Below are 22,512 nucleotides of genomic sequence, written 5' to 3'. Positions count from 1 at the left end.
ATCCTCTAAGCGTCCTCCACCTCAAGTCAGTCCTTCAAAATATTAATGAGGAAAGAGGTAGAAGAGGAAACGTACTTTTATAGGGCCGGGAACTCAAGTTTGCAGAGCAGAATTTTTTTTTTTTTTTTATATTTTTATTTATTTTTGAGAGAGAGAGCGAGGGAGGGGCTCTCTGATGCAGGGCTCGAACACCTGAACTGTGAGACCATGAACTGAGCTAAGTCAGATGCTTAACCGACGGAGCCACTGAGGCAGCTAAGTCAGATGCTTAACCGACGGAGCCACTGAGGCACCCTTGCAGGGCAGAATATTAAGGGCTTGGGTTTTCTTGCCTCTTTTCTCATCTCTTGCAGAGGAGCTGTAATTGGGAAGGTAAGGTGATTGCGAAGTTAACCCATGCTTTCTTCTCAGGCTTCTTTTTCTTTTTTTCTTTTTGCCTTCAAAGTAAATAGATATATATGGAATAGTAAACAGGACATTATTTTGGATTAAAAGGTACTGATTTTAGTTAAAGCTAGGCACTTGGTATACATACAGTATTCTGTGATACCCTTTTCCTCTTTTTTTTTTTTTTAATGTTGATTTATTTTTGAGACAGAGAGAGAGAGAGCGAGTGCTCAGAGGAGGGGCAGAGAGAGAGGAAGAGAATCCAAAGCAGGCTCCAAGTTTTCAGAGCAGAGGCCGACGTGGGGTTCAAACACACAAACTGAGATCATGACCTGAGCCACCCAGGTGCCACTACCCTTTTCCTTTTTAACAAAAATACTGAAAACTTCTATGAGAGTAAATTTTCAATGTTGGTGCTATGGCTTGAGAAAGAAAAACATGTTCACATCCTACAGGCTGGAAAGACTGTTTAGGCTTATGTCAATCCAATAAAAACTCAAAGAATATATTTGGGTATTTATTAAATGTTTGAGTTCAAAAAAAAACTTATGGTAAGGAGCACCTGGGTGGCTCAGTCGGTTAAGCATCTGACTCTTGATTTTTGCTCAGGTCATGATCTGAAAATAAACAGATATTTAAAAAATAAAAATAATTATGGTAAGTCTAACTCACTGTTTCAAAATTTAAAAACAACTTTTTGGGGGCACCTGGGTGGCTCAGTAGGTTAAGCCTCTGACTCCTGATTTCGGCTCAGGTCATAATCTCACGGTCATGAGATTGAGCTCTGTGTTGAGGGCTCCACTCAGCGTGAAGCCTGCTTGGGATTCTCTCTCTCCCCCTCTCTCTCTCTTTCAAAAACAAAAGAAAACAAAAAAACATTAAAAAAATTCCAGACTTGAAGGTATATTACAAAGCTATAGTCATCAAGACAGTATGGTATTGGCACAAAAAGAGACACATAGATCAATGGAACAGAAGAGAAAACCCAGAAATGGACCCACAACTGTACGGTCAACTAATCTTTGACAAAGCAGGGAAAAATATCCAATGGGAAAGGGTAGTCCCTTCAATAAATGGTGTTGGGAAAACTGGACAGCAACATGCAGATGAAACCTGACCACTTTCTTATATTATGCACCAAAATAAACTCAAAATGGATGAAAGACCTAAATGTGAGACAGGAAAACATCAAAATCTTTGAGTACACAGGCAGCAACCTCTTTGACTTAGCCATAGTGAATTCTTACTAAACACATAGGTAGAGGCAAGGGAAACTAAAACAAAAATAACTATTGGGACTTTATCAAGATAAAAAGCTTCTGCACAGTGAAGGAAACAATCAACAAAACTAAAAGGCAGCCTACAGAATGGGAGAAGAAATTTGTAAATGACATAGCTGATAAAGGGTTAGTATCTAAAATCTATAAAGAACTTATTAAACTCAACACCCCAAACACAAGTAATCCAGTTAAGAAATAGGCAGAAGACATGAATACATTTTTCCGAAGAAGACATCCAGAGGGCTAACAGACTCATGAAAAGATGCTCAACATCACTCATCGTCAGGGAAATACAAATCAAAATCACGATGGGATACCACCTCACACCTGTCAGAATGGCTAAAATTAACAACACAGGAAATAGCAGCTGTTGGTGAGGATGTGGAGAAATGGGAGCCCTCTTGCACTGTTGGTGGGAATGCAAACTGATTGTAGCCACTGTGGAAAACAGTGTGGAGGTTCCTCAAAAAGTTAATAACAGAACTACCCTATGACCCAGCAACTGCACTATTAGATATTTACCCAAAGAATACAAAAATACAGATTCAAAGGGATAACTGCACCCTGATGTTTATAGCAGCATTATCAACAGTAGCCAAACTATGGAAAGAGCCCAGGTGTCCACGGACTGATGAATGGATAAAGATGTGGTATATATACACAATGGAATGTTACTGAGCCATCAAAAAGAATTAAATCTTGCCATTTGCAATGATATGGATGGAGCCAGAGTGTATTATGCTAACTGAAATAAGTCAGAGAAAGATAAATACCGTGTGATTTCATTCATAGGTGGAATTTAAGAAACAAAAACATAGGGGAAGGGAAAAAGAGAGACAGAGAGGGAAGCAAACCGTAAGAGACTCTTAACAATAGAGAACAGAGTTGACAGAAGGAGGTGAGTAGGGGAGGGGCTAAATGGGTGATGGGTATTAAAGAGGGCACTTGTTGTGATTAGCACTGGGTGTTGTATGTAAGTGATGAATCACTGGGTTCTATTCCTGAGTTCAATATTGCACTGTATGTTAACTGACTGGAATTTAAATAAAAATTGAGAAGAAAAAAATAGTATAAGGACCATGTAATAGCATAAAAAAGGTAAATAAAATGTAGAATGTAAACTATAAAAAAATTTTTTTTGAGTTCTTACTGTGCACCAACTATTGCTCTCAGCTCTTTACAAGTATTTTTCACAACAATCATAAATGTCAAGTATTATTATTCCCAATTTTTAGATGAGAAAAGTAAGGTTCAGAAAGGTAAACACGTATCAAGATCACACAGCTCAGTTACTAAACTTCTCTTGTCAAAGAGAGTGCAGGGTTTCTTTTCTCCCCAGTTTACCTTATAGCTTTTCTACTTGGTCAACTATAGAAATCCTCATCTCTGCTTCCACTACTGAAAAATCACATTACTTCTGCTGATGATGTGAGATGTGAGCTATCATCACATCTCTTTTCATCCCATTTACCAAGCATATACTGAATGTGTTAGCAATCCCGGTAGGTATCTAATCTCAAAAGAATTTGGATTGAAGACATTAACATGTAAACAGCTAAAAAAAACCACAACTGAACAAAAAACACAGGGCAGAATATGTTGACTTTCATAGGTGAAAGACAGAAGATTGCCAAAGTGTCCTTTCTGAAAGTTGTGTCTACCTGGTTTACTTCTATCCTCCCATCCCTAAAGGAGTCATCATTTCATAACCAGATAATTATAAACGCCTCTTAATTACCTTGAAGGAGCCTCTTTCCCATCCAGCATGGTCTATGTTCCCCTGCCAGGTTGTACTGCTGCTCCTTCCAAAAGGGACTATTCTGTTTGAAGATTTGTAACTCCCTGCTAAACTTTCTTTTTTTTTTTTAAATTTAATTTTTAAAAATTTACATCCAAATGAGTTAGCATATAGTGCAACAATGATTTCAGGAGTAGATTCTTTAGTGCCCCTTACCCATTTAGCCCATCCCCCTTCTTACAACCCCTCAGTTTCTTCTCCATATTTATGAGTCTCTTCTGCTTTGTCCCCCTCCCTGTTTTTATATTATTTTTGTTTCCCTTCCCTTATGTTCAACTGTTTTATCTCTTAAAGTAAGTCCTCATATGAGTGTAGTCATATGATTTTCGTCTTTCTCTGACTAATTTCACTTAGCATAATGCCCTCCAGTTCCATCCACATAGTTGCAAATGGCAAGATTTCATTCTTTTTGATTCCCGAGTAATACTCCATTGTATATATATATACCACATCTTCTTTATCCATTCATCCATCGATGGACATTTGGCTCTTTCCATACTTTGGCTATTGTTGATAGTGCTGCTATAAACATGGGGGTGCATGTGTCCCCTCGAAACAGCATACCTGTATCCCATGGATAAATGCCTAGTAGTGCAATTGCTGGGTCGTAGGGTAGTTCTATTTTTAGTTTTTTGAGGAACCTCCATACTGTTTTCCAGAGTGGCTGCACCAGCTTGCATTCCCAACTCCCTGCTAAGCTTTCAAAGCCTTGTACATGCTGCTTCCACCAACCTATTCAACCCCATCTCCCACACCTTTGAGATAAGGCCTCCACTATTCCAGCCAGGAATAAAGAATCTCTCTTGAGTACCATTCTAATTTGTCCTGTGTGCCTTTATACTTTTCCTAATATATTGAAATATATCACTTTTCAGTATAATGCTTTTAATCCCAACGAATCTGACAGGTGAAGGGTAGATGATGGGGATAAAGAGATAAGGGTGTTTTAACAGATCTTGAGATGGGGTGGCAGTTTGAGCTGAGACTGTATCATGCTCTATTGGAACGGGCTCTGGGAAAGTCCCATTTGGCAGAGCTTCTGGCCAGGAGCCACAGAATCACCAAATTAAGGCTTGTCCTCAGGGCACATACCACTGAAGTACACTTGCCAGGTGTGGGAACAGCTAACTGGTGGCCAGATGAATTACAAAGGAGCTACTGCAGCTAGGGTGAAGCTAACTTTGGTGCAAAACTGTCTGCATATCCAGACATCAAAAGCTAAAATCCCATTTGGTAGTATTAAGGAGCACTGTTTGTTGTTGTTGTTGTTGTTGTTATTGTTTTAAGGTGTGATAATGGTATTGAGGTATTTGTTTAAAAGATAAAGACTTTATATTTTACATATACATGTTCAGATATTTATAGATAATAACAATTCAAATAATTACAGATGAAATTACAAAATCATAATGACCTGCTTTAAAATAATCTGGCATGCCAGTGGAGAGATGGGTGGTGACATATATAAAACAACATTGGCCATGAATTGATAATTGTTGAAGCTGTGTGATGGACACATGGGATCATGGGATTTCATTACATTATTTTCTCTACTTCTGCATTCCTGTGAAGTTTTCCATAGTAAATATTTAAAAAAGAAATCATAATTTCTACTACTAGTGCATCCTCTTTCAACATATCAAGGCCAGGGCCTACTTCAAGACAGGGCCTCATTTTCACTTGAGAATAAAAAACAAGCCCTTAGGGGCGCCTGGGTGGCTCAGTCAGTTAAGCTTCTGACTTTGGCTCAAGTCATGATCTCACGGTTTGTGGATTCGAGCCACACGTCAGGCTCTGTGTTGACAGCTGAGCCTGGAACCTGCTTTGAATTCTGTGTTTCCCTCTCTCTCTGCCCCTCCCCTGCTTGTGCTCTGTCTCTCAAAAATAAATAAAGGTTAAAAAATTAAAGAAACAAAAAACCAAAAAAACAACCAAGCCCTTAAAGGCCAAGAGTTAACTTCATTTTTGGAATATATATAGCCTGGACTGATGACTGGAAAACAGGTCCTGAATCAATAATCAGTGACTAATTTTGGCAGCATGTCCCTTGCTATTTAATATTTTTATTTTTATTTATTTTTAAAGTTTTATTTATTTATTTTGAGAACGAGAGAAAGAGAGAGCGCATGTGAGCGTGAGCATGTGCAGGGGAGGGACAGAGAGAGGGAGAGAGAGAATCCCAACCAGGGTCCACATTGTCATTGCGGAGTCCGATGTGGGACTCAAACCCATGAACTGTGAGATCATGATCTAAGCCGAAACCAAGGGCCAGACACTTAACTGACTGAGCCACTCAGGTGCCCCAACTCTCTTTGCTATTTAAAAAGCAAAGCTCTGCAATCTACTGTGGAGCTTAGGCTGTAAATTTCCTGAGGGCTGGGCCTATGTCTGCTTATTTACCATTGGTCCCGCAGTTGATCTAACACAATGCCTGCCTCATAACAGGTGCTTGATAAATATTTGTTGATTGAATGATCAAACACAATAATAAATTAGAGGGGAGCAAGGCAACAGTGTCCTAAGGTGGGGAAATAGAGAAACGACAATCCCTGACAAAGTTTTCTAGGAATCCAAATGATTTCTTTTACCATTGGTTCTAAATGGGTATTCCTGTAGAGGTTTACCAGGTGTTGTGGGGGTAAGGGTTAGGAAGCAAGAAATATACTGGGCACGGAGGAACAATTCCCCTTCCCCTTAATATTCCTGTATATATCCAAGTCTATCAGCCAAAAGCATGCTAGTGTTTAAACTCAGGTTCTCAGACTTTCTTCCTCAGCTGGTCTGAGGGAACTTGGTGCTGTGGTACTAGCCCACTTGCTTTCCAGTCCACCAGTGCTATTCAAGGCAGAAACTTATCCTGCAGCCATCAAGGGAGACTAGGTGCTCCTCTCCTCCTCTTAAATCTTTTCCTACCTGTTCCTCTGAGGACTCTAAGTGCATTTACTATAAAAAATCTTTGAGATCAACCTCAGAGGAACTTTTTCCCTGGAAACCTAAGTCCTGTGATCTGCCAGATATAGTCCGTGGAGAGTATTTAAGGCCCATAGTTCTATACTCAAAGCAAAATCAGAAAAAGTACCAAATTTGGTTTTTCTGCATTCATAAACATTCACCCAGTGAGATGGACTTTTCCAAAATTGGAGGGAACCTTGTTTTTTTCTCCACTCTTCTTGGCTAAGTCTCTGAAACTTTGCTAAGAGGGCCCATCTGTAGGATAATTGCCTAGGGGAAGGATACCTGCTTGGAGACAAATAGCACTAGAGCTAGGGAGCTCAATCTTGCAGAAGGAAGAAGAACCCGGAACTACGCAGAAAGAGGCACCATATGTTATGATTAGTTTTACAAAAATATTCTGTTGGCTTATTGTAACACTGGCCCCCCAAATATAAGCAGGGACTCTGTGATACAGACAAAAATAACAGTATGCTAATAACACAATTTTATTTTTAAAACAAAGGCGAGAATCAACTATTATTTATATAAACAAGTTATCTAACATTATCAGGGTTTAAAACTGTTAACTAAGAATCAAGGTAGTTTACACACTATGAGTTTGACTCTACCTCCCTCTTTCTTACTTATTTTCCATTAGGAAGTCCACAACGTATTTTTTCAAGCAGTAGAGATGGGCATCCACAAGGCCTGTGTGGAAATGTATTCTAGGGTGCCTGCAAAAACAATAAGAGAGAAAGGGTTCACAGTCAAGTAACGTGGTTCTATCCTATTATTAGGTAGTAGGCATTAAAAAGTTTATAAGCGTGGGGCACCTGGGTGGCTCAGTCTGTTGAGCATCCAACTTCAGCTCAGGTCATGATCTCACGGTCCGTGAGTTTGAGCCCTGCGTTGGGCTCTATGCTGACAGCTCAGAGCCTGGAGCCTGCTTCGGATTCTGTGTCTCCCTCTCTCTCTGACCCTCCCCCGTTCATGCTCTGTCTCAAAAATAAATAAACATTTAAAAAAAATTTAAAGGGGCACCTGGGTGGCTCAGTCGGTTAAGTGTCCGACTTTGGCTTAGGTCATGATCTCAGTTTGTGGGTTCAAGCCCCGCGTCAGGCTCTGTGCTGACAGCTCAGAGCCTGGAGCCTGCTTCGGATTCTGTGTCTCCCTCCCTCTCTGCCCCACCCCTGCTCACACTCTATCTCTCTCTGTCTCTCAAAAATAAGTAAATGTAAAAAAAAAAAAAAAATTTAAAAAGTTTATAAGGGTCAGAGCCATGCTGCTCACACCCTACTCTGGCCAACATGGTGAATACTAGCTCTACTCCTACCATAGAAAAGGTCTTCTCTTTATAGAAACTCTATCTCACACTTTATGAGGCCTTTAGGTGAACTATCAAATCACTGACAAGTCACCTTCTTCTATCACAAATTCCAACTCACAATTCTTATGATTAACATTTTCTTGCTTTTACTCCAACTGCCCCACTTTCTGCAGGCCATATTTCAGCCATGCTTTCTTCATGATCTGGTATGTGTTATTCCATTTCCACAGAAAATGAAGTAAAATTCTGTGAATACTCCCTAACTCCCTACTCTTATGTATTCATCAGGACTTTCCCCAGATATACTTCCTCCAGGAAACCTTCACTGACAACTCAAGTTCCTGCTCCCACAGCACTTGGTGCCCATCTCTATCAGTTAAGTTATCATCCAGTAAGGTAACAGCTTCCTTACTTGGCTCTCTCTCCCAACAGACTGGAAGTTCCCTGAGGGCAGAGATTTATTTTTATACCCTTACCATTTAGCATTGTACCTCACACAGTGTATTTAATAAACAGCTGTTGAATAAACAAATGAATAAATTAGGTCAGATTAAGGTATTTGTTTAGTTGCTGTCTATTTTAGTTTGACGTTTTGGTTTGAGCCTTAAGAAATGCCATGCTTATAATGTCTAAGGTCATTTTATTTAATAACAACAGACAGCTGAAAGACAGGAAGGAAGAAGCAGGGTAGAAAAATTGAGATTCCAATCACAGATACCTGATTATTACCTTTCTTCTACACTGTGTTACTGTGCTTTGACTGGTTTATACTTAAAAAAAAAATTTTTTTTTTTTTTTTACATTTATTTATTTTTGAGAGAGAGAGACAGGGCACAAGTGGGGAGGGGCAGAGAGAGAAGGAGACAGAATCTGAAGCAGGCTCCAGGCTCTGAGCTGTCAGCACAGAGCCTGATGCAGGGCTTGAACTCACACTGTGAGATCGTGACCTGAGCCGCAGTTGGACACTCAACCGACTGAGTCACCTATGTGCCCCAGCTGGCTTATACTTTTAAGGAAAGTTATTCTCACGGGATCTAGATACTCTAGAAGCAATTTATCAAATAAGTTAAGGTGCACCACCCCGGGCTTCCACTCTTTTGGGAGACTGGGAGAAGCGGTAACAAAATGCTTCTAAAAGAGCAACAAAAGTTGTCAGACTTAGGACCCCACACTCATAACCTGCCTCCCCATCCCCACAAGCCAATTAATGTATACAATGAGGTTGAAGAAAGTAGAAGGTACTTTCCAATTTGAGATTGAGTTCTTTTTTTTTTTTTTTTTTTTTTCTTTTTTCAACGTTTATTTTATTTTTTGGGACAGAGAGAGACAGAGCATGAACGGGGGAGGGACAGAGAGAGAGGGAGACACAGAATCGGAAACAGGCTCCAGGCTCTGAGCCATCAGCCCAGAGCCTGACGCGGGGCTCGAACTCACAGACCGTGAGATCGTGACCTGGCTGAAGTCGGACGCTTAACCGACTGCGCCACCCAGGCGCCCCTTGAGATTGAGTTCTAAGAAATTCCTGAGGAAATAGAATTTTACAAATGCGAATGTGGTTATCTTGTGGTACCAGGGTTTCATTTGAAGTCCACACCCTGGTAACTCTTTCCCTTGATCTAACCAATCTGGAAAGTTGCACTCTCCTGTTTAGTCCCTTGGTTTACAAATTCCTTGAATCATTTAATACACTCTATCTATATTATTTAATCCTCATAATCACCTCATGAGGTAGATATATTACTCTCATTTTTATAGCTGAGGTCAACTTGTATTATACAGACAGGAAAGGAATAACTTAAAAGTTCAAATAAATAAAAGTCTGAACAACCATCATCTAAACTTATCAATCCCTATCATATATGGTAGTATTTCATATAGCATTTTGTAGTTTATAACTGTTTGTCAGCTTTTTACTCTCATCCCTTTATTTTTTATTTATTTAAAAAAAATTTTTTTTAACGTTTATTTATTTTTGAGACAGAGAGAGACAGAGCATGAACGGGGGAGGGGCAGAGAGAGGGAGACACAGAATCTGAAACAGGCTCCAGGCTCTGAGCCATCAGCCCAGAGCCCGACGCCGGGCTTGAACTCACAGACCGCGAGATCGTGACCTGAGCTGAAGTCGGACGCCCAACCGACTGAGCCACCCAGGCGCCCCTCTCATCCCTTTAAAGTAGGTAAAACAAACAAAATCCTTCCATTTTTCAGAAAAAAATTCCAAAAATTTAGCTGGTATACTTAAGGCTAGAGATTTACTTACAAATTTGGACTATAATGAAGAACAGAAATGGGTGATTCAGAGATTTTTCTTTTAGATTTAATTTGTAATGAATGTAAATCTTGGAGACTAATGACATTTAAATTGCCAAAAAGGTGGTTTCCTTACTTCATTTTATTATTTTTGATAATAGCAGAAATAAGGATTGATATTTTATTTTATTTTTTAAATTTTTTAATATTTTTTTATTTTTAAGAGAGAGACAGAGCATGAGCGGGGGAGGGGCAGAGAGAGGAGACACAGAATCCAAAGCAGGCTCCAGGCTCCGAGCCGTCAGTACAGAGCCTGACGCGGGGCTTTAACTCACGAACTGTGAGCTCGTGACCTGAGCCGAAGTCAGACGCTCAACCGACTGAGCCACCCAGGCGCCCCAAGGATTGATATTTTAAAACAAAACAAATAAAGCTAAAAACCTCAAAGAGGCACCAGCAAAATCTGGGTAATCGACTGAATGCTCCAGGTCAGGAAGATCCTTTGGATTTGTATAACATAAAGTAAGAAAACAATAAATGGAAATGAATAAGACATTTAGAAACAGTTGTAATTTTAGGTCTTAAAAGTTTTTTATTTTATTTTTTAAAATGTTTTTGATTTATTTTTGAGAAAGGGGGCGGGGACAGAGAGAACGAGTGGGGAGGGGCAGAGAGGGAAGGGAACACAGAATCTGAAGTAGGCTCCAGGCTTTGAGGTGTCAGCACAGAGCCCAACGCAGGGCTCGAACCCACAAGCTGTGAGATGGTGACCTAAGCCAAACTCAGATGCTTAACCGACTAAGCCACTCAGGCGCCCCTAAAAAAAATTTTAGAGTAAGTTGGAAACTGTGTCCTCCTCTTTTAGTTTCTGGAAGACTTTGTGAAGGATTGGTATTATTTCTTCAACTTTTTAAAAATTAAAGTATAGTTGACAATGTTATATTAAAGAAACTTTTCTAGGTTACAGAGGTAGATAATAAAAGAACTGCGATTAAAACTTAGGTATGTGTGACTCTAAAACTTTTGTACTATCTCATAAGTCTCATCTGTCTACCAACTTCTTTCTTTTCTAGATATATAATCCTAGGAATTCTATATAGATGAAGTCCTGCTCCAAATAGTTTCACATTTAAATTTGGGGCAAAGAAGGCAGAATGCTTTGTTAGGATCAAAAATCCCTGTTTTTGTACTTGCTGAATATCCTACTTTGAAGTTTATTAGCTGCTAGTACCATTCAAAATAAATGTGTTAAGGAATGAGGTTCTCAGCATTGACCTAAGACAAGCCTCTTTATCATCCTGCTTCCAAGTTTTCTCATACATTCTGGGAGAACAGGAAAGCATATATTAAGAAATGCTTCCAAAGAAGCAGCTGCCTCCTCTGGGAAGATAATATTTATTTATTTATTTATTTATTTATTTATTTATTTATTTATAAAAAATTATTTTTTAATGTTTATTTATTTTTGAGAGAGAGCGAAACGGAGTGCAAATGGGGGAGAGGCAGAGAGAGGGAGACACAGAGTCCGAAGCAGGCTCCAGGCTCTGAGCTGTCAGCACAGGGCCCAACGTGGGACTCAAACTCACAAACCGTGAGATCATGACCTGAGCTGAAGTCAGATACCTAGGGCCCAACGTGGGACTCAAACTCACAAACCGTGAGATCATGACCTGAGCTGAAGTCAGATACCTAACCAACTGAGCCACGCAGGTACCCCTGGTAAGATCACTTTTAAATGTCTAGGAGTTGAAGATACAAGCTGTGTACCTGTGTTTCAATATTTATTTACCCAAAACTTCTCCTAATATTAATAACTTGGAAGTACTGTGTGTCAGGGACAAAGCTTTAAGATCTCTAAGGAAACTATTAAGGAAAACTACCACGCAAACACTGGTCATTATTGTGCAGGTTAAGATTTTTCTGAGCTTTACTTTCATTGAAAGAAAACTGAACACAGAACTATGTGTGTCACCAACACTGTACAGAACATCTGGAGAACTAAAAAGCTAGGAAATAAAAAAGTTGTTCAGAAAGGCAGTCCAGAAAGAAGGAAATACTCCACGAAGGATGAAATAAGTACTTAACAAAACAAGTAATTACTGTCATTAAAATCATACCAATTTGCTCCCTAGTAGAATAAACTTAAGATTTTAAATATCCAAAGCTCCTAATGACTCTAAAAAAAGGCCCGAGTCTCTTTAGTTGATAAAAGGATCTGTAATTTCCCTCTAAAAGATCTCAAGGGATTTCAAACACTCATTTCCTTTAAATCTACAGAATGAGGGCAAAGGTCCTTAGGCTCAAAAGTTCTTGGGGCCTGTTCCCTTCTTCCTCATCCATAGAACCATTATGTGTACAGGAGGAAAGAAGCTGTTTTTTGTTTTTTTTTTTATTTATTTTTGGGACAGAGAGAGACAGAGCATGAACGGGGGAGGGGCAGAGAGAGAGGGAGACACAGAATCGGAAACAGGCTCCAGGCTCCGAGCCATCAGCCCAGAGCCTGACGCGGGGCTCGAACTCACGGAGCGCGAGATCGTGACCTGGCTGAAGTCGGACGCTTAACCGACTGCGCCACCCAGGCGCCCCAAGAAGCTGTTTTTTTATCTTGCTCACTGCCTAAGTTTTAGCAAAGGCCAACTGGGAATTCTATTTCCTGACATACTCATAGAAGAGTAGAAAAAGGCTGATAGACAGGTAAAGGCACAGTTTATAGTTGTTGCGTGTTAAAAAACTGAAATTTATCTTGACATTCCATGTGGATACACTATTAGACTTCCAGAATTGCTGTGAATGGGACCTGAAGGACTTCCAGCCTACTGGAAAAACAGGTGTCTACTATGAGACACTCCACACTGACCCAGTGAAGAAAGAAAGCTTCCACCAATCTAAACTGAGTATGTCCTAACAGTTTACATGGCTGCACAGAATGACTTTTTTCCGACTCCAAAGTTTGAGAACAGGAGAAGAGCAAGGAATGGGAATAGAATGAAGAAGACTCAGTTAAACAAAAATTCAAAATACAAGAGAAACTTATTTCTAACATATGCTTCTCTTTGCATAAATATGAATGTTAACAGGTAAAGGAAATGTCAAGGATGGCTCCTGAATTCAGATGCCAGGGGAACTAAAGCTTGAAACAATGACTCATAAGAACCAGAAGCAACACTTCCAATGAGGATAAAAGTCTCCTAAGATAACTTAGCCATCTCTAAGTGTTCAATGCAACATTGTGAAAACCTCCCACTCTATTAAAGACCTTCAAACAATCACCTTCTACTTTATTTGGTAATCTTAAATATATTCCAATAAAAAAGTGTCTTTTCTCCGGCTAGAAGAGTCAGAACGAATTCCCTATTGCTTAATCATTATGTATTTTTGTTTTGTTTTGTTTTTTGGTTTTAAAGTAAAAAATATGTTTACTGGAATGTTTTAGTTGTAGCTGACATTACAACGTTTAGCTTTATTTTTATTAAATAAATTTTTAAAGTTATTTATTTTTAGAGAGAGGGAAAGCATGAACAGGGGAGGGGCAGAGAGAGATGGGGGGGGAAGGGGGGGTGAGAGACAGAATCCCAAGCAGGCTCTGCCCTGTCAGTGCAGAGCCTGATGTGGGGCTCAATCTCAGGAAACATGAGATCATGACCTGAGCTGAAACCAAAAGTTGGATGCTTAACCAATGGAGCCACCTAGGTGCCCCAACAACATTAGCTTTTGTTACACCCATAAACATGTGGAAATTACAATTGCAATGGCAAAGCAATTGTAATGTGAGAAGAATCTTGAAAATATTGATGGAATGGCAATACATGTTTTTTAGCCTGATGATCTGGTACTCTACAGGGGCTTCTGGACCACCAGCCTGATCCTCATGTCAATGTGATAATGTAAGTCCTTATAATAACAGGATGAAATATTAATATCATGGTTTAATTACATATACAATCAACTGGCAAGTATCCAGTTTCAAACTAGATCCTTGAAACATGGCAAAATAGAGAGTGGTTATCTTTGCCTTAACCATAATTACTGAAAACTTCCCTTCTGTTAGAAGGGAAGAAGATAACTGGACATTCTCAGTGATCCAATTTGAAGTGATACTTGCCTCTTATTTTCTTGAAAAAGAAGTTTTGAAAGTTATATACATAGGTTTCATTTAAATTATGCAGCAATCTTTTATTATTGCTATTCAGATTTTGTTTAATGAAAATCTCTGTCACCAAATCAAGTACGATATTTCACGACTATAAGAATGATAATTAGGGGCATGTAGATGGCTCAGTCAGTTAAGCATCCGACTTCGGCTCAGGTCATGATCTCACGGTTCATGGGTTTGAGCTCCACATCGGGCTCTATGCTGACAGCTCAGAGCCTGGAGCCTGCTTCAGACTATCTCCCTCTCTCTTTGCCCCACCCCTGCTTGCACTCTGTCTCTCTCAAAAGTTAATAAACATTAAAAAAATGATACTCATTAGCAAAAGGATAACAGCAACCAACGCCATGATGGCTTTTATTCTGCATCCACGCCATCACATTTGCCTTTGAAACTGTGTGGATATGCTGCTAAAAGCAACTGCATTACCTGATAAGTTTTCTATATCACACAGAGGATGGAGAGAGGGATTAAATGATATAACAGGATTCTTTAATCTTTGTAATATTTTCTTGCATGACATCAATAACTTCAGCCACCTGATTCTGAATATACTTAATTTTATCACTTCTAGGTCTAAATCTTGGTTCAGATGGTCCCTTTAGAAAAAAGTACTCTTCTTCATCTGAATCCTCTTCCAAAAGATTTCTCCCTTCACTCTTCATGGAGCCAGTGACATCATCATCATTTAGGTGGCACTTGAACTTGGGAGGCATACTTTTTATTTTTATTTTACATTTATTTATTTTTGAGAGACAGAGTGAGACAGTACATGAAGTGGGGGAGGGGCAGAGAGAGAAGGAGACACAGAATCTGAAGCAGGCTCCAGGCTCTGAGCAAGCTGTCAGTACAGAGCCTGATGCAGGGCTCGAACTCTGCATTATGAATTATGAGACCACAACCTGAGCCGAAGTCAGACACTCAACCAACTGAGCCACCCAGGCACCCCAAGAGGCATACTTTTTGCCCAAGAAGTACTTTTCTGTTTCCCAGAATAAGTATTCACCACCTGAGCTCCTGGGGGTAGGCAGCACTGGGAGGGTGGGGGAAGGAGTGGGAAGTGCAGGAAGAAAGCGGGGCAGGGGGAGACAGTGGGCACAGACCTGGGGGCTGCTCCACCACAGCTGCACACATAATCATTAGAGTTTAAAAGAAACTAGAGACCAAGGTTGCTTAGAAGTAACTATCTATAATTCTATCTATAATTCTAATGAGACAGATTTTGGGGCAAGAATTCAGTTGCATAACTACCTGGTAGCTATTTAATAGGAAGGCACGCACTTGCCACAACACCCCAGATGCCAGATCTTGGTGGCACTGTAAGTGGCAGGAATGACAGACTGATGATCATCAGGTGTGCACATGGAGTTCCAAACCAAAGGTCTACCTGTGCAGCAGAGTGGGCTACAGCACTCTTGGTGCTCAGGCTCCATCCAAGAAAAGCAGTTGTACTGCAGTGAAAGCCCTGGACTCAAGTGCATCAGAGACTTCCAGGGTTGAAGAGTTCTTTTGTTTTGTTTTAAACTTTTAATGTTTATTTATATTTGAGGGGGGGGGGGGCAAAGAAGGAGAAACGGAATCCAAAGCAGGTTCCAGGCTCTGCGTTGTCAGCACAGAGCCCGACACGGGGCTTGAGATCATGACCTGAGTCAAAGTCAGACACTTAACCAACTGAGCCACCCAGGGACCCAGAGAGGTCTAAGTGCTGCTCCTCACTGTACTGACAGAAAAACAAAATAAATTATTTTAGTCCATGTTAAAAGTAATCAGTTCGCTCTTCCAGGCAACAGTCTCTAGCTTACATTCATTGAATACCTACTATGTGCCAAACATTTGGGACACAGCAGTGAAGAAAATGGACGTGAAAGTTGCATGAAGTGTACAGTTTGATGGAAATGAATTATTGTAAGTGTGCAATAACTGAATGGCAAGCAAAGAATGCTATGGAAGCATATAATGAGGGACCTTGCCCAGGTTGGAAGATGATGGAAACTTCCCTTTAAGCTTAGACTTGAAAGAAGAGCAGGAGTTAACCAGGAGAAAGGGGTGGAAAAACAGGCACTCTGGCAGAGAAAACAGTAGGTGTCAAGACCTTGAGGCAGACTGGTGAGTGTGAGGAACTAATATTGCCCAGCACTGATAAAGCACAGAAACCAAGGTGGGGAGAGGCACAAGATGAAGCTACAATAACACGGGGCACCTGAGTGGCTCAGTTGGTTAAGCGTCCAACTTTGGCTCAGGTCATGATCTTGCAGTTCGTGAGTTCGAGCCCTGCGTCGGGCTCTGTGCCCATCACCGTGTGGCAGCTAGAGGCCATTGCGCGTATCCCCGAGGTCCTTAGCAAGATGAAGCTGCAGCCCTTTGTCACAGAGGCCAGCGTGGAGAAGGCTCTGTGGCTCTCCCAGGTGTCCATGCTGGATGCTGCCTTCTCCAGCACTCTGTCAGGGGTGGAGGGCTTTACCAGCCAGGAGGACCAGGAGATGCTGAGTTGCACTGAGAAGCTTCTCAAGTGCTGCTTCACCATCGGCTCCCGGGAGTCAGAGCACAGCATCATCACCCAGGACTTCACCAAGCAGAAATACACGGAGCACGCCATCCACTAGGCCCTGCAGCTCATGTTCTGACGGGCGAAATCCAGCATCGTATGCAGGGCAAGGCCCTCTATCACCTCAAATGAGCCTTTGCGGCCTCGTGGACTTGCCTATACCTCTTGCACCGCCTGCACCATAACCATCGCTGTCCTCTGCCTCCCTGTTGTCATCCTGAACTTCCCATATGCCCTCCCCATCATAGAGGAGGCGTCCCCACCTGCGCTGGAAGAAGGAGCATCCCTTCCTCGCTGCCTCTGGGCGCCTGCCTCTAGTGCAGGTCCAGGAAATGTGCTTTTGGAGTTTGTTGAAATAATAAAGCCACGGTGTGTTTGGATGTCAAAAAAATAAAAATAAAAAAATAAATAAAACAAGCCAGGTAGAGAAGGGTAACTGGCTGAAGGAGTACTAGGAATGGTGACCACAAAAGGAGAGAGGCATGAAAAAGAATGCAGAAGTCAGTGAACTATAAGCAACTCTCCATTGTTTGTAGGGTAGAGTGTTGAGTATGGCTTGTAGTGAGGGGAATGGTGAGATTAGGCTGAAAGGAATACGTATGGTTAGATGACTGAGGGCCATTAGGAATTTGTGCCTTATCTTACAAGCAATGTGTTCTTTTTTTCTTCTTCTTCTTTTTTTTTTTTTTTTATTACTTTTTATTTGAGAGAGAGAGTGCGAGCGAGGGAGAGGGGCAGAGAGAGAGAGAACCTTAAGCAGAATCCATGTTCAGCATGGACTGTGAGATCATGACCTGAGCCCAAATCAAGAGCTGGACACTCAACCAACTGAGCCACATAGGCGCCCCACAAGCAATGTATTTATAGGTGTAGGGGAAAGTAGTAGAAAGCAAAGTTGAAAATTTGGGAGAGTGCTGGAAAAACTCATAGAGTAAGGTTCCAAGGGAAACAGGAAAATGGGGCAAAAGGTATAAGCGAAGGGATCAGTCTTAAACAGGAGGAAGGAAACTTCTTCCTCTAAGGCTAGAGAAAAGGAACTGAAGGTGGGTCTGAGTAAAGATAAATTATGGGTATGGGTAGTATGCTGGGCAAATCAGTATCTGTCAGCCCGGATTTTCTCGCTTAGCCTTAGCTAAGAGCTAAGAAGGAATAGGCCAAGTAATTTTCTAAGGGAGGTGGTGATGGTTGAGAATTACTGCTGAGAGAAGTGGAAAGGTGGTCCAGGAGAAGTGTAAGGCTGCAGAGTGGTTCTAAGGGTTCAGCTACAATCGGAACCATGAACTTATAGTGGTGCCAATTTACAACACTGCATAATATTTTTCCTGAAGACTTTAATAAAAAGGATGTAGGAGCAGACAAAATAGATATTAGAGGGTTTATGAGGGCAGAAAAAGGAAAAGGACAATGAGTGAGGATATGGAGGGAAATGCCTGAAGTAACAGACCACAGGGTCTAGACTGAAGAAAGAAATCAAGAGAAAGAAGAAAAAGAGAAAGAGGGAGGGAGGGAGGGAATTGAGTGACTAAAATGAAGGAAACAGGCTTCTAGGTAAAGACAGAAGATTAAAAACAGGTATTAAGCCCTATTCCTTTTGAAACCTCATTAAAGTGATAGGGAAGGGTTTTTGTTGTTATCCTCATCGTTTTTCTCCAAGGACAAAGATTAGGAGAAGGGAGGACAGTAAAAAAAAAATTGGAAGCTGGAAAGCAGGATGGTGGTAGCAGATTTAGCACATTTAAGAAAACTGAATCCTAGACCAGGCATAACGAAAGCTAAGGAGCAACCTAATTGGACTGCAGAAGCCCAGAAATGATCAGGGATTGGTAGCACAGCTTTTACCCACATCGAAAGGAGATTGGAAGATTTTTCTCTGAAGTCTATAGCCAGTCCAAAAGAAAAGGCTTAAGAATACCAACATGAGAGTTTCTTTACAAATAACCTATCTACATCACTTTATAGAAGTGAGAATTAAAAGTACAGAGGAGTAAGAAAAAAAAGTCTCAGTGCCTAGGCTGGACAAGATACCTTGGGAAAGTTTGTTGATTCTGATGTCCACAAGTCCCTCTCAACCCTTCCCACAAAATACTGCAAATTAGAGAAATACTTTAGGAAGTATAGTTGGTTAGTAGCACTGGGGATACTAATTTAGATAAACAGTACTTCAAGACTTTGCATATCTTTGGGAAAACAATCAAGGGCATAAACCTATTTCTCATCATCTGGAGTCCCAGAAATACAGATTTGGCCAAGCATGATCTTTGAGGTTTTGATTTAAGTCCTTGTCTTATCAGATATAAACGTCTAAACTTAAACAAGAGAAATGTGCAAACATTTTATCCCATTTTAAAAGAAATTCTTTAGAAGTTTGTTTTAATATTATCATTACACTTACAGTGAAAAACCTTCACTAGTACTCAAAAGAAAACAACATAACATCGGAGAAAAGCTACATGATTTTCTTATTAAATATTTGGCACAAACACCTTTTACGTATGAATTATTAAAAACACATGTCGTTTAGAAGTAAAACAGGAATTTTAGGGGGAGGGGCGCGGTGGTGGTGTCTTTAAAGGACAACTAAGCCAGTTTCATTCAGGGAAACTGAGGTTTAGAGAAATAAAGTGATTTGCTCAAGGTCATATAGCTGGTTTGTCTCAAAACTAAATTCCAAAATCTCTGGACTTTAATTTCCAGTACATGCTCTTTCTACCAGCAACATTCTTTTCCACCACATGTAATGCCTCTGTATCACTAATGCATCAGTTTGACATGTAGGAAAGGTGTTGTGCTTTCTTCAGATCTACTGAGGTTGTAGAATCTGGGCCCACTGGAGTGAAGTTAGTACTGTCTGGTGATGGAACAGCTTGCTGGGGAGACTGCCTCTGTACCCGCCTATAGGGATAGCAGGACTCCTACTCCAGCAAATGTCTTATACTATTTCCCTTTCTAGGACCAAACATGCCTGAGGTCCTCAAAACAGAACACTCTCTTTGCAATCAAGGAAACACTTCATCTTTTCTCAGAAAGGGAGAAAACAAAGGAGATGTACATTCTATCATCATCTCTTTCTCCTACAAGCAGTATGAAAAGTTAGAAAACTTTAAAACAAGAGGTTTCCGGCTCTCCTATATAAACAAAGTCCTTTTCCAAGATAACTTTGGTGTTTGTCCAATAGGACCTAGCCCCAATCTTTGGAAATTCAGTTAAAAAAAAAAAAAAGATAGGAAGTATCATATTCTCATATTCAAAAGTGCTTGAAAATCTGAATTTAATTAGTTTTTACCCACCATCTCACTGAGGCCAGGAGGAGCACAATACCCCTGAGAGTCATAGGAATGGGGGCAAGAACATTTTTACTGCTCATTTATCCAGCCAGCTGCCCTATTACAACTATAAACCAAAGATCCTTAATCATTGGAGTGTAATTACAAGTTAGAAGAATGGAGGGGAAAAAAATCTGCCAACAACCAAAAATATAATCTAGTTCTAAGAAACTGGTGTTAATGGTGTTAATGACACCAGTGCTTACCCAAGGTCCCAAACTCAGCAGCTGTGAGGGAAAAATACATCACCATCTGCTTTCATTTTCACCTTACCTCTGGCTATTTCCTTCTTCTTTGCTCCCATCATGCCCAAACCTTGCTCTCTTTGGCAGAGACCACTAGGACGAGGCATTTACTAACAGTCTCCCATATGGAGCCATCAGCTAGTTCCCAGGAAGGTTAAAGAGAAAGCAGGAGACAGTCTCCACCCTCTAGTTGTAATTAAGAAACATATGACTAGTTGCTAAGAATTTAATGTCTAAGCTTGCCAACTCTAATATATAGGAAAGCATAAATATCAGTACTTGATGGATGCATAAATGAGCTAGGTCCTTTGTTTTACATAATAGATAATCACAATTGATCTTTCTGCATTCCAAAGGACACAATCGCTTTATTCTTTGGAGTCTTGTGAATTTAGCAGTGCAACACTGCTTAACTTTCTAGGTCTTTTACCTTAAATCTCTCCTGCATACTGCTGTCATGTTATCTTTCCAGAATCCTGAATTTGAATCATTTCCCTTCTCAAAAAATCTTTAATAATTCCCCAGTATTCAAGGCCCTCTGTTATTGTACCAACTTAACTTTCCAGCCTTATCTCCTAATATTCTCCAACAGGGACCCTCAATTTGGGCCAAACTGTCCCTAAACAAATCTTGCATACCCTGTCTCCAAGTATTTGTTCACAGCCTTCTTCGTACGCAGGATCCAGCTTCTTATGTCCTTTTCCATACCTGATCTGTATCCATCCTTCAAGGCCAAATTATTCTCTTACATTGTCCTGACCACCTCAGTCCTTAGAGACTGCTACCTTCTCTAAATTCTTAGAACACTGTTGGCCATAATTGTTCAGTATCTGATACTGTTTGCTGTTTGTTAGCCTTTTATATGCATAGTCTTATCTTCCACTGAGGCAAATAAATTCTTTCAGATGGTCTCCTGCCTCAGGGATCCCCTTAAATACCAAAATAGTGGTTTGACCAGAGAAGGAAACTTCATAAACATTTGTCAGTTGGAACAATGTGTTCCTGAAAAATAGAAAGGATGAGTAAATGGAAAAGGTCCAGCTCTGTCCCTAATTAGATAAATGATATGGAACAAATCCTTCTTCCTCTGGCTTTTAGCATCATTATCTGAAATACAGGTGACTGGACTAAATGACATTCTAGCTGCTACAGTCTATGATAGGATCTTACAAATAAGTTCATATTTTCAGAGCATTAAAAGATATTACTTAATTGTTATCTTATGGTGAACTTTTCTAAGATACAAGGAACCCCCCCCCCCATTTCCTAAAATTTCATTTTGATACATGGACTCAAAAAAATTCATAACAAAACCCTTATTTTTTATATAAAGAATTCCAAATTCAATCAGCTATATCCTAAGAAACAAGCTGTGTTACAAGGTACCATCATAGCTACTCTGTAGAGAAAAAAAAGAGTTCCAGTGGGGCTGGCAAACTACAGCCTGCCAGTTGGATGGCCCTAAGGTTTGTTTTTGTAGATAAAGTTTTATTGGAACACTGCCATGCTTATTTGTTATATCTTAGGATGCTTTGTGCTAAAACAGCAGAGTTGAATAAACACAACATCATATGGTCTGCAAAGTCTAAAATATTTACTATTTGCTCTTTACAGAAAAAGTCTTCCAATCCTTGTTTTATACCTCAACATTCATCAAAAAATACCAAAGCCCTTGATTACAGAAACTTAAATCACAGTTGGTCACTGGGTGATTTCCCATTCATTCAAATAAGAAATATTTATTGGGATTTCTTTCTTTTTTAAAATGTTTATTTCTTTATTTTGAGAGAGAGAGAGAGAGAGAGAGAGGGAGAGAGAGAACAAGCAAGCAGGGGAGTTGCAGAGAGAGGGAGAGAGAGGGATCCTAAGGAGACTCTGTGCTATCAGTGCAGAGCCCAATGTGGGGCTGGAACCTATGAACTGTGAGATCATGACCTGAGGCGGAACCAAGAGTCAGACACTTAACTGACTGAACCACCCAGGAGCCCCTGGAATTTCTTATTTCTAACTAAATCTTCATTCAATTTCCTCATCTGTAAAATGGCATATAATAACGTCCACTTCATAGGGTTATTGTAAAGATTACATAAAGCCTTTAGCACAATGCCTGACATAAAATCTGAAAAATGACAGCAGCTATTATCATCATTATCACCACCACCACTACCACCATCTTCTTTCCTGATGTCCTAGGAAAGAAAAGCAAGCTCTCTCTGATGGCCATGACCAACAGTGAAAGGAGAGAACCCTAGCCTCCCTTAGACTTCTTGACT

General features: G+C 40.3%; 1 protein-coding gene and 1 pseudogene across 4 annotated transcripts in view; both read right to left on the bottom strand.

Moving 5' to 3' along the window:
* EIF2B3 (eukaryotic translation initiation factor 2B subunit gamma) overlaps positions 1 to 22,512 on the bottom strand; it is a 120,525-nt gene that overhangs the window by 31,744 nt on the left and 66,269 nt on the right. For 3 of the 4 annotated variants that reach the window (XM_058717631.1, XM_058717632.1, XM_058717633.1), the window contains exon 6: positions 7,044 to 7,133. The exons of the other annotated variant lie outside the window; for it this stretch is intronic. In XM_058717631.1, coding sequence (XP_058573614.1) covers positions 7,044 to 7,133 — 90 coding nt within the window. The remainder of the gene's footprint in view (positions 1 to 7,043; positions 7,134 to 22,512) is intronic. 4 annotated transcript variants of the gene reach the window in all.
* On the bottom strand, positions 12,569 to 15,656 carry LOC131504829 (vesicle-associated membrane protein 4-like; annotated as a pseudogene).

The sequence above is a fragment of the Neofelis nebulosa genome, chromosome 2 (assembly GCF_028018385.1).
Source record: "Neofelis nebulosa isolate mNeoNeb1 chromosome 2, mNeoNeb1.pri, whole genome shotgun sequence".
Taxonomy (NCBI): domain Eukaryota; kingdom Metazoa; phylum Chordata; class Mammalia; order Carnivora; family Felidae; genus Neofelis; species Neofelis nebulosa.
This window is presented reverse-complemented; position numbering and strand designations above follow the sequence as displayed.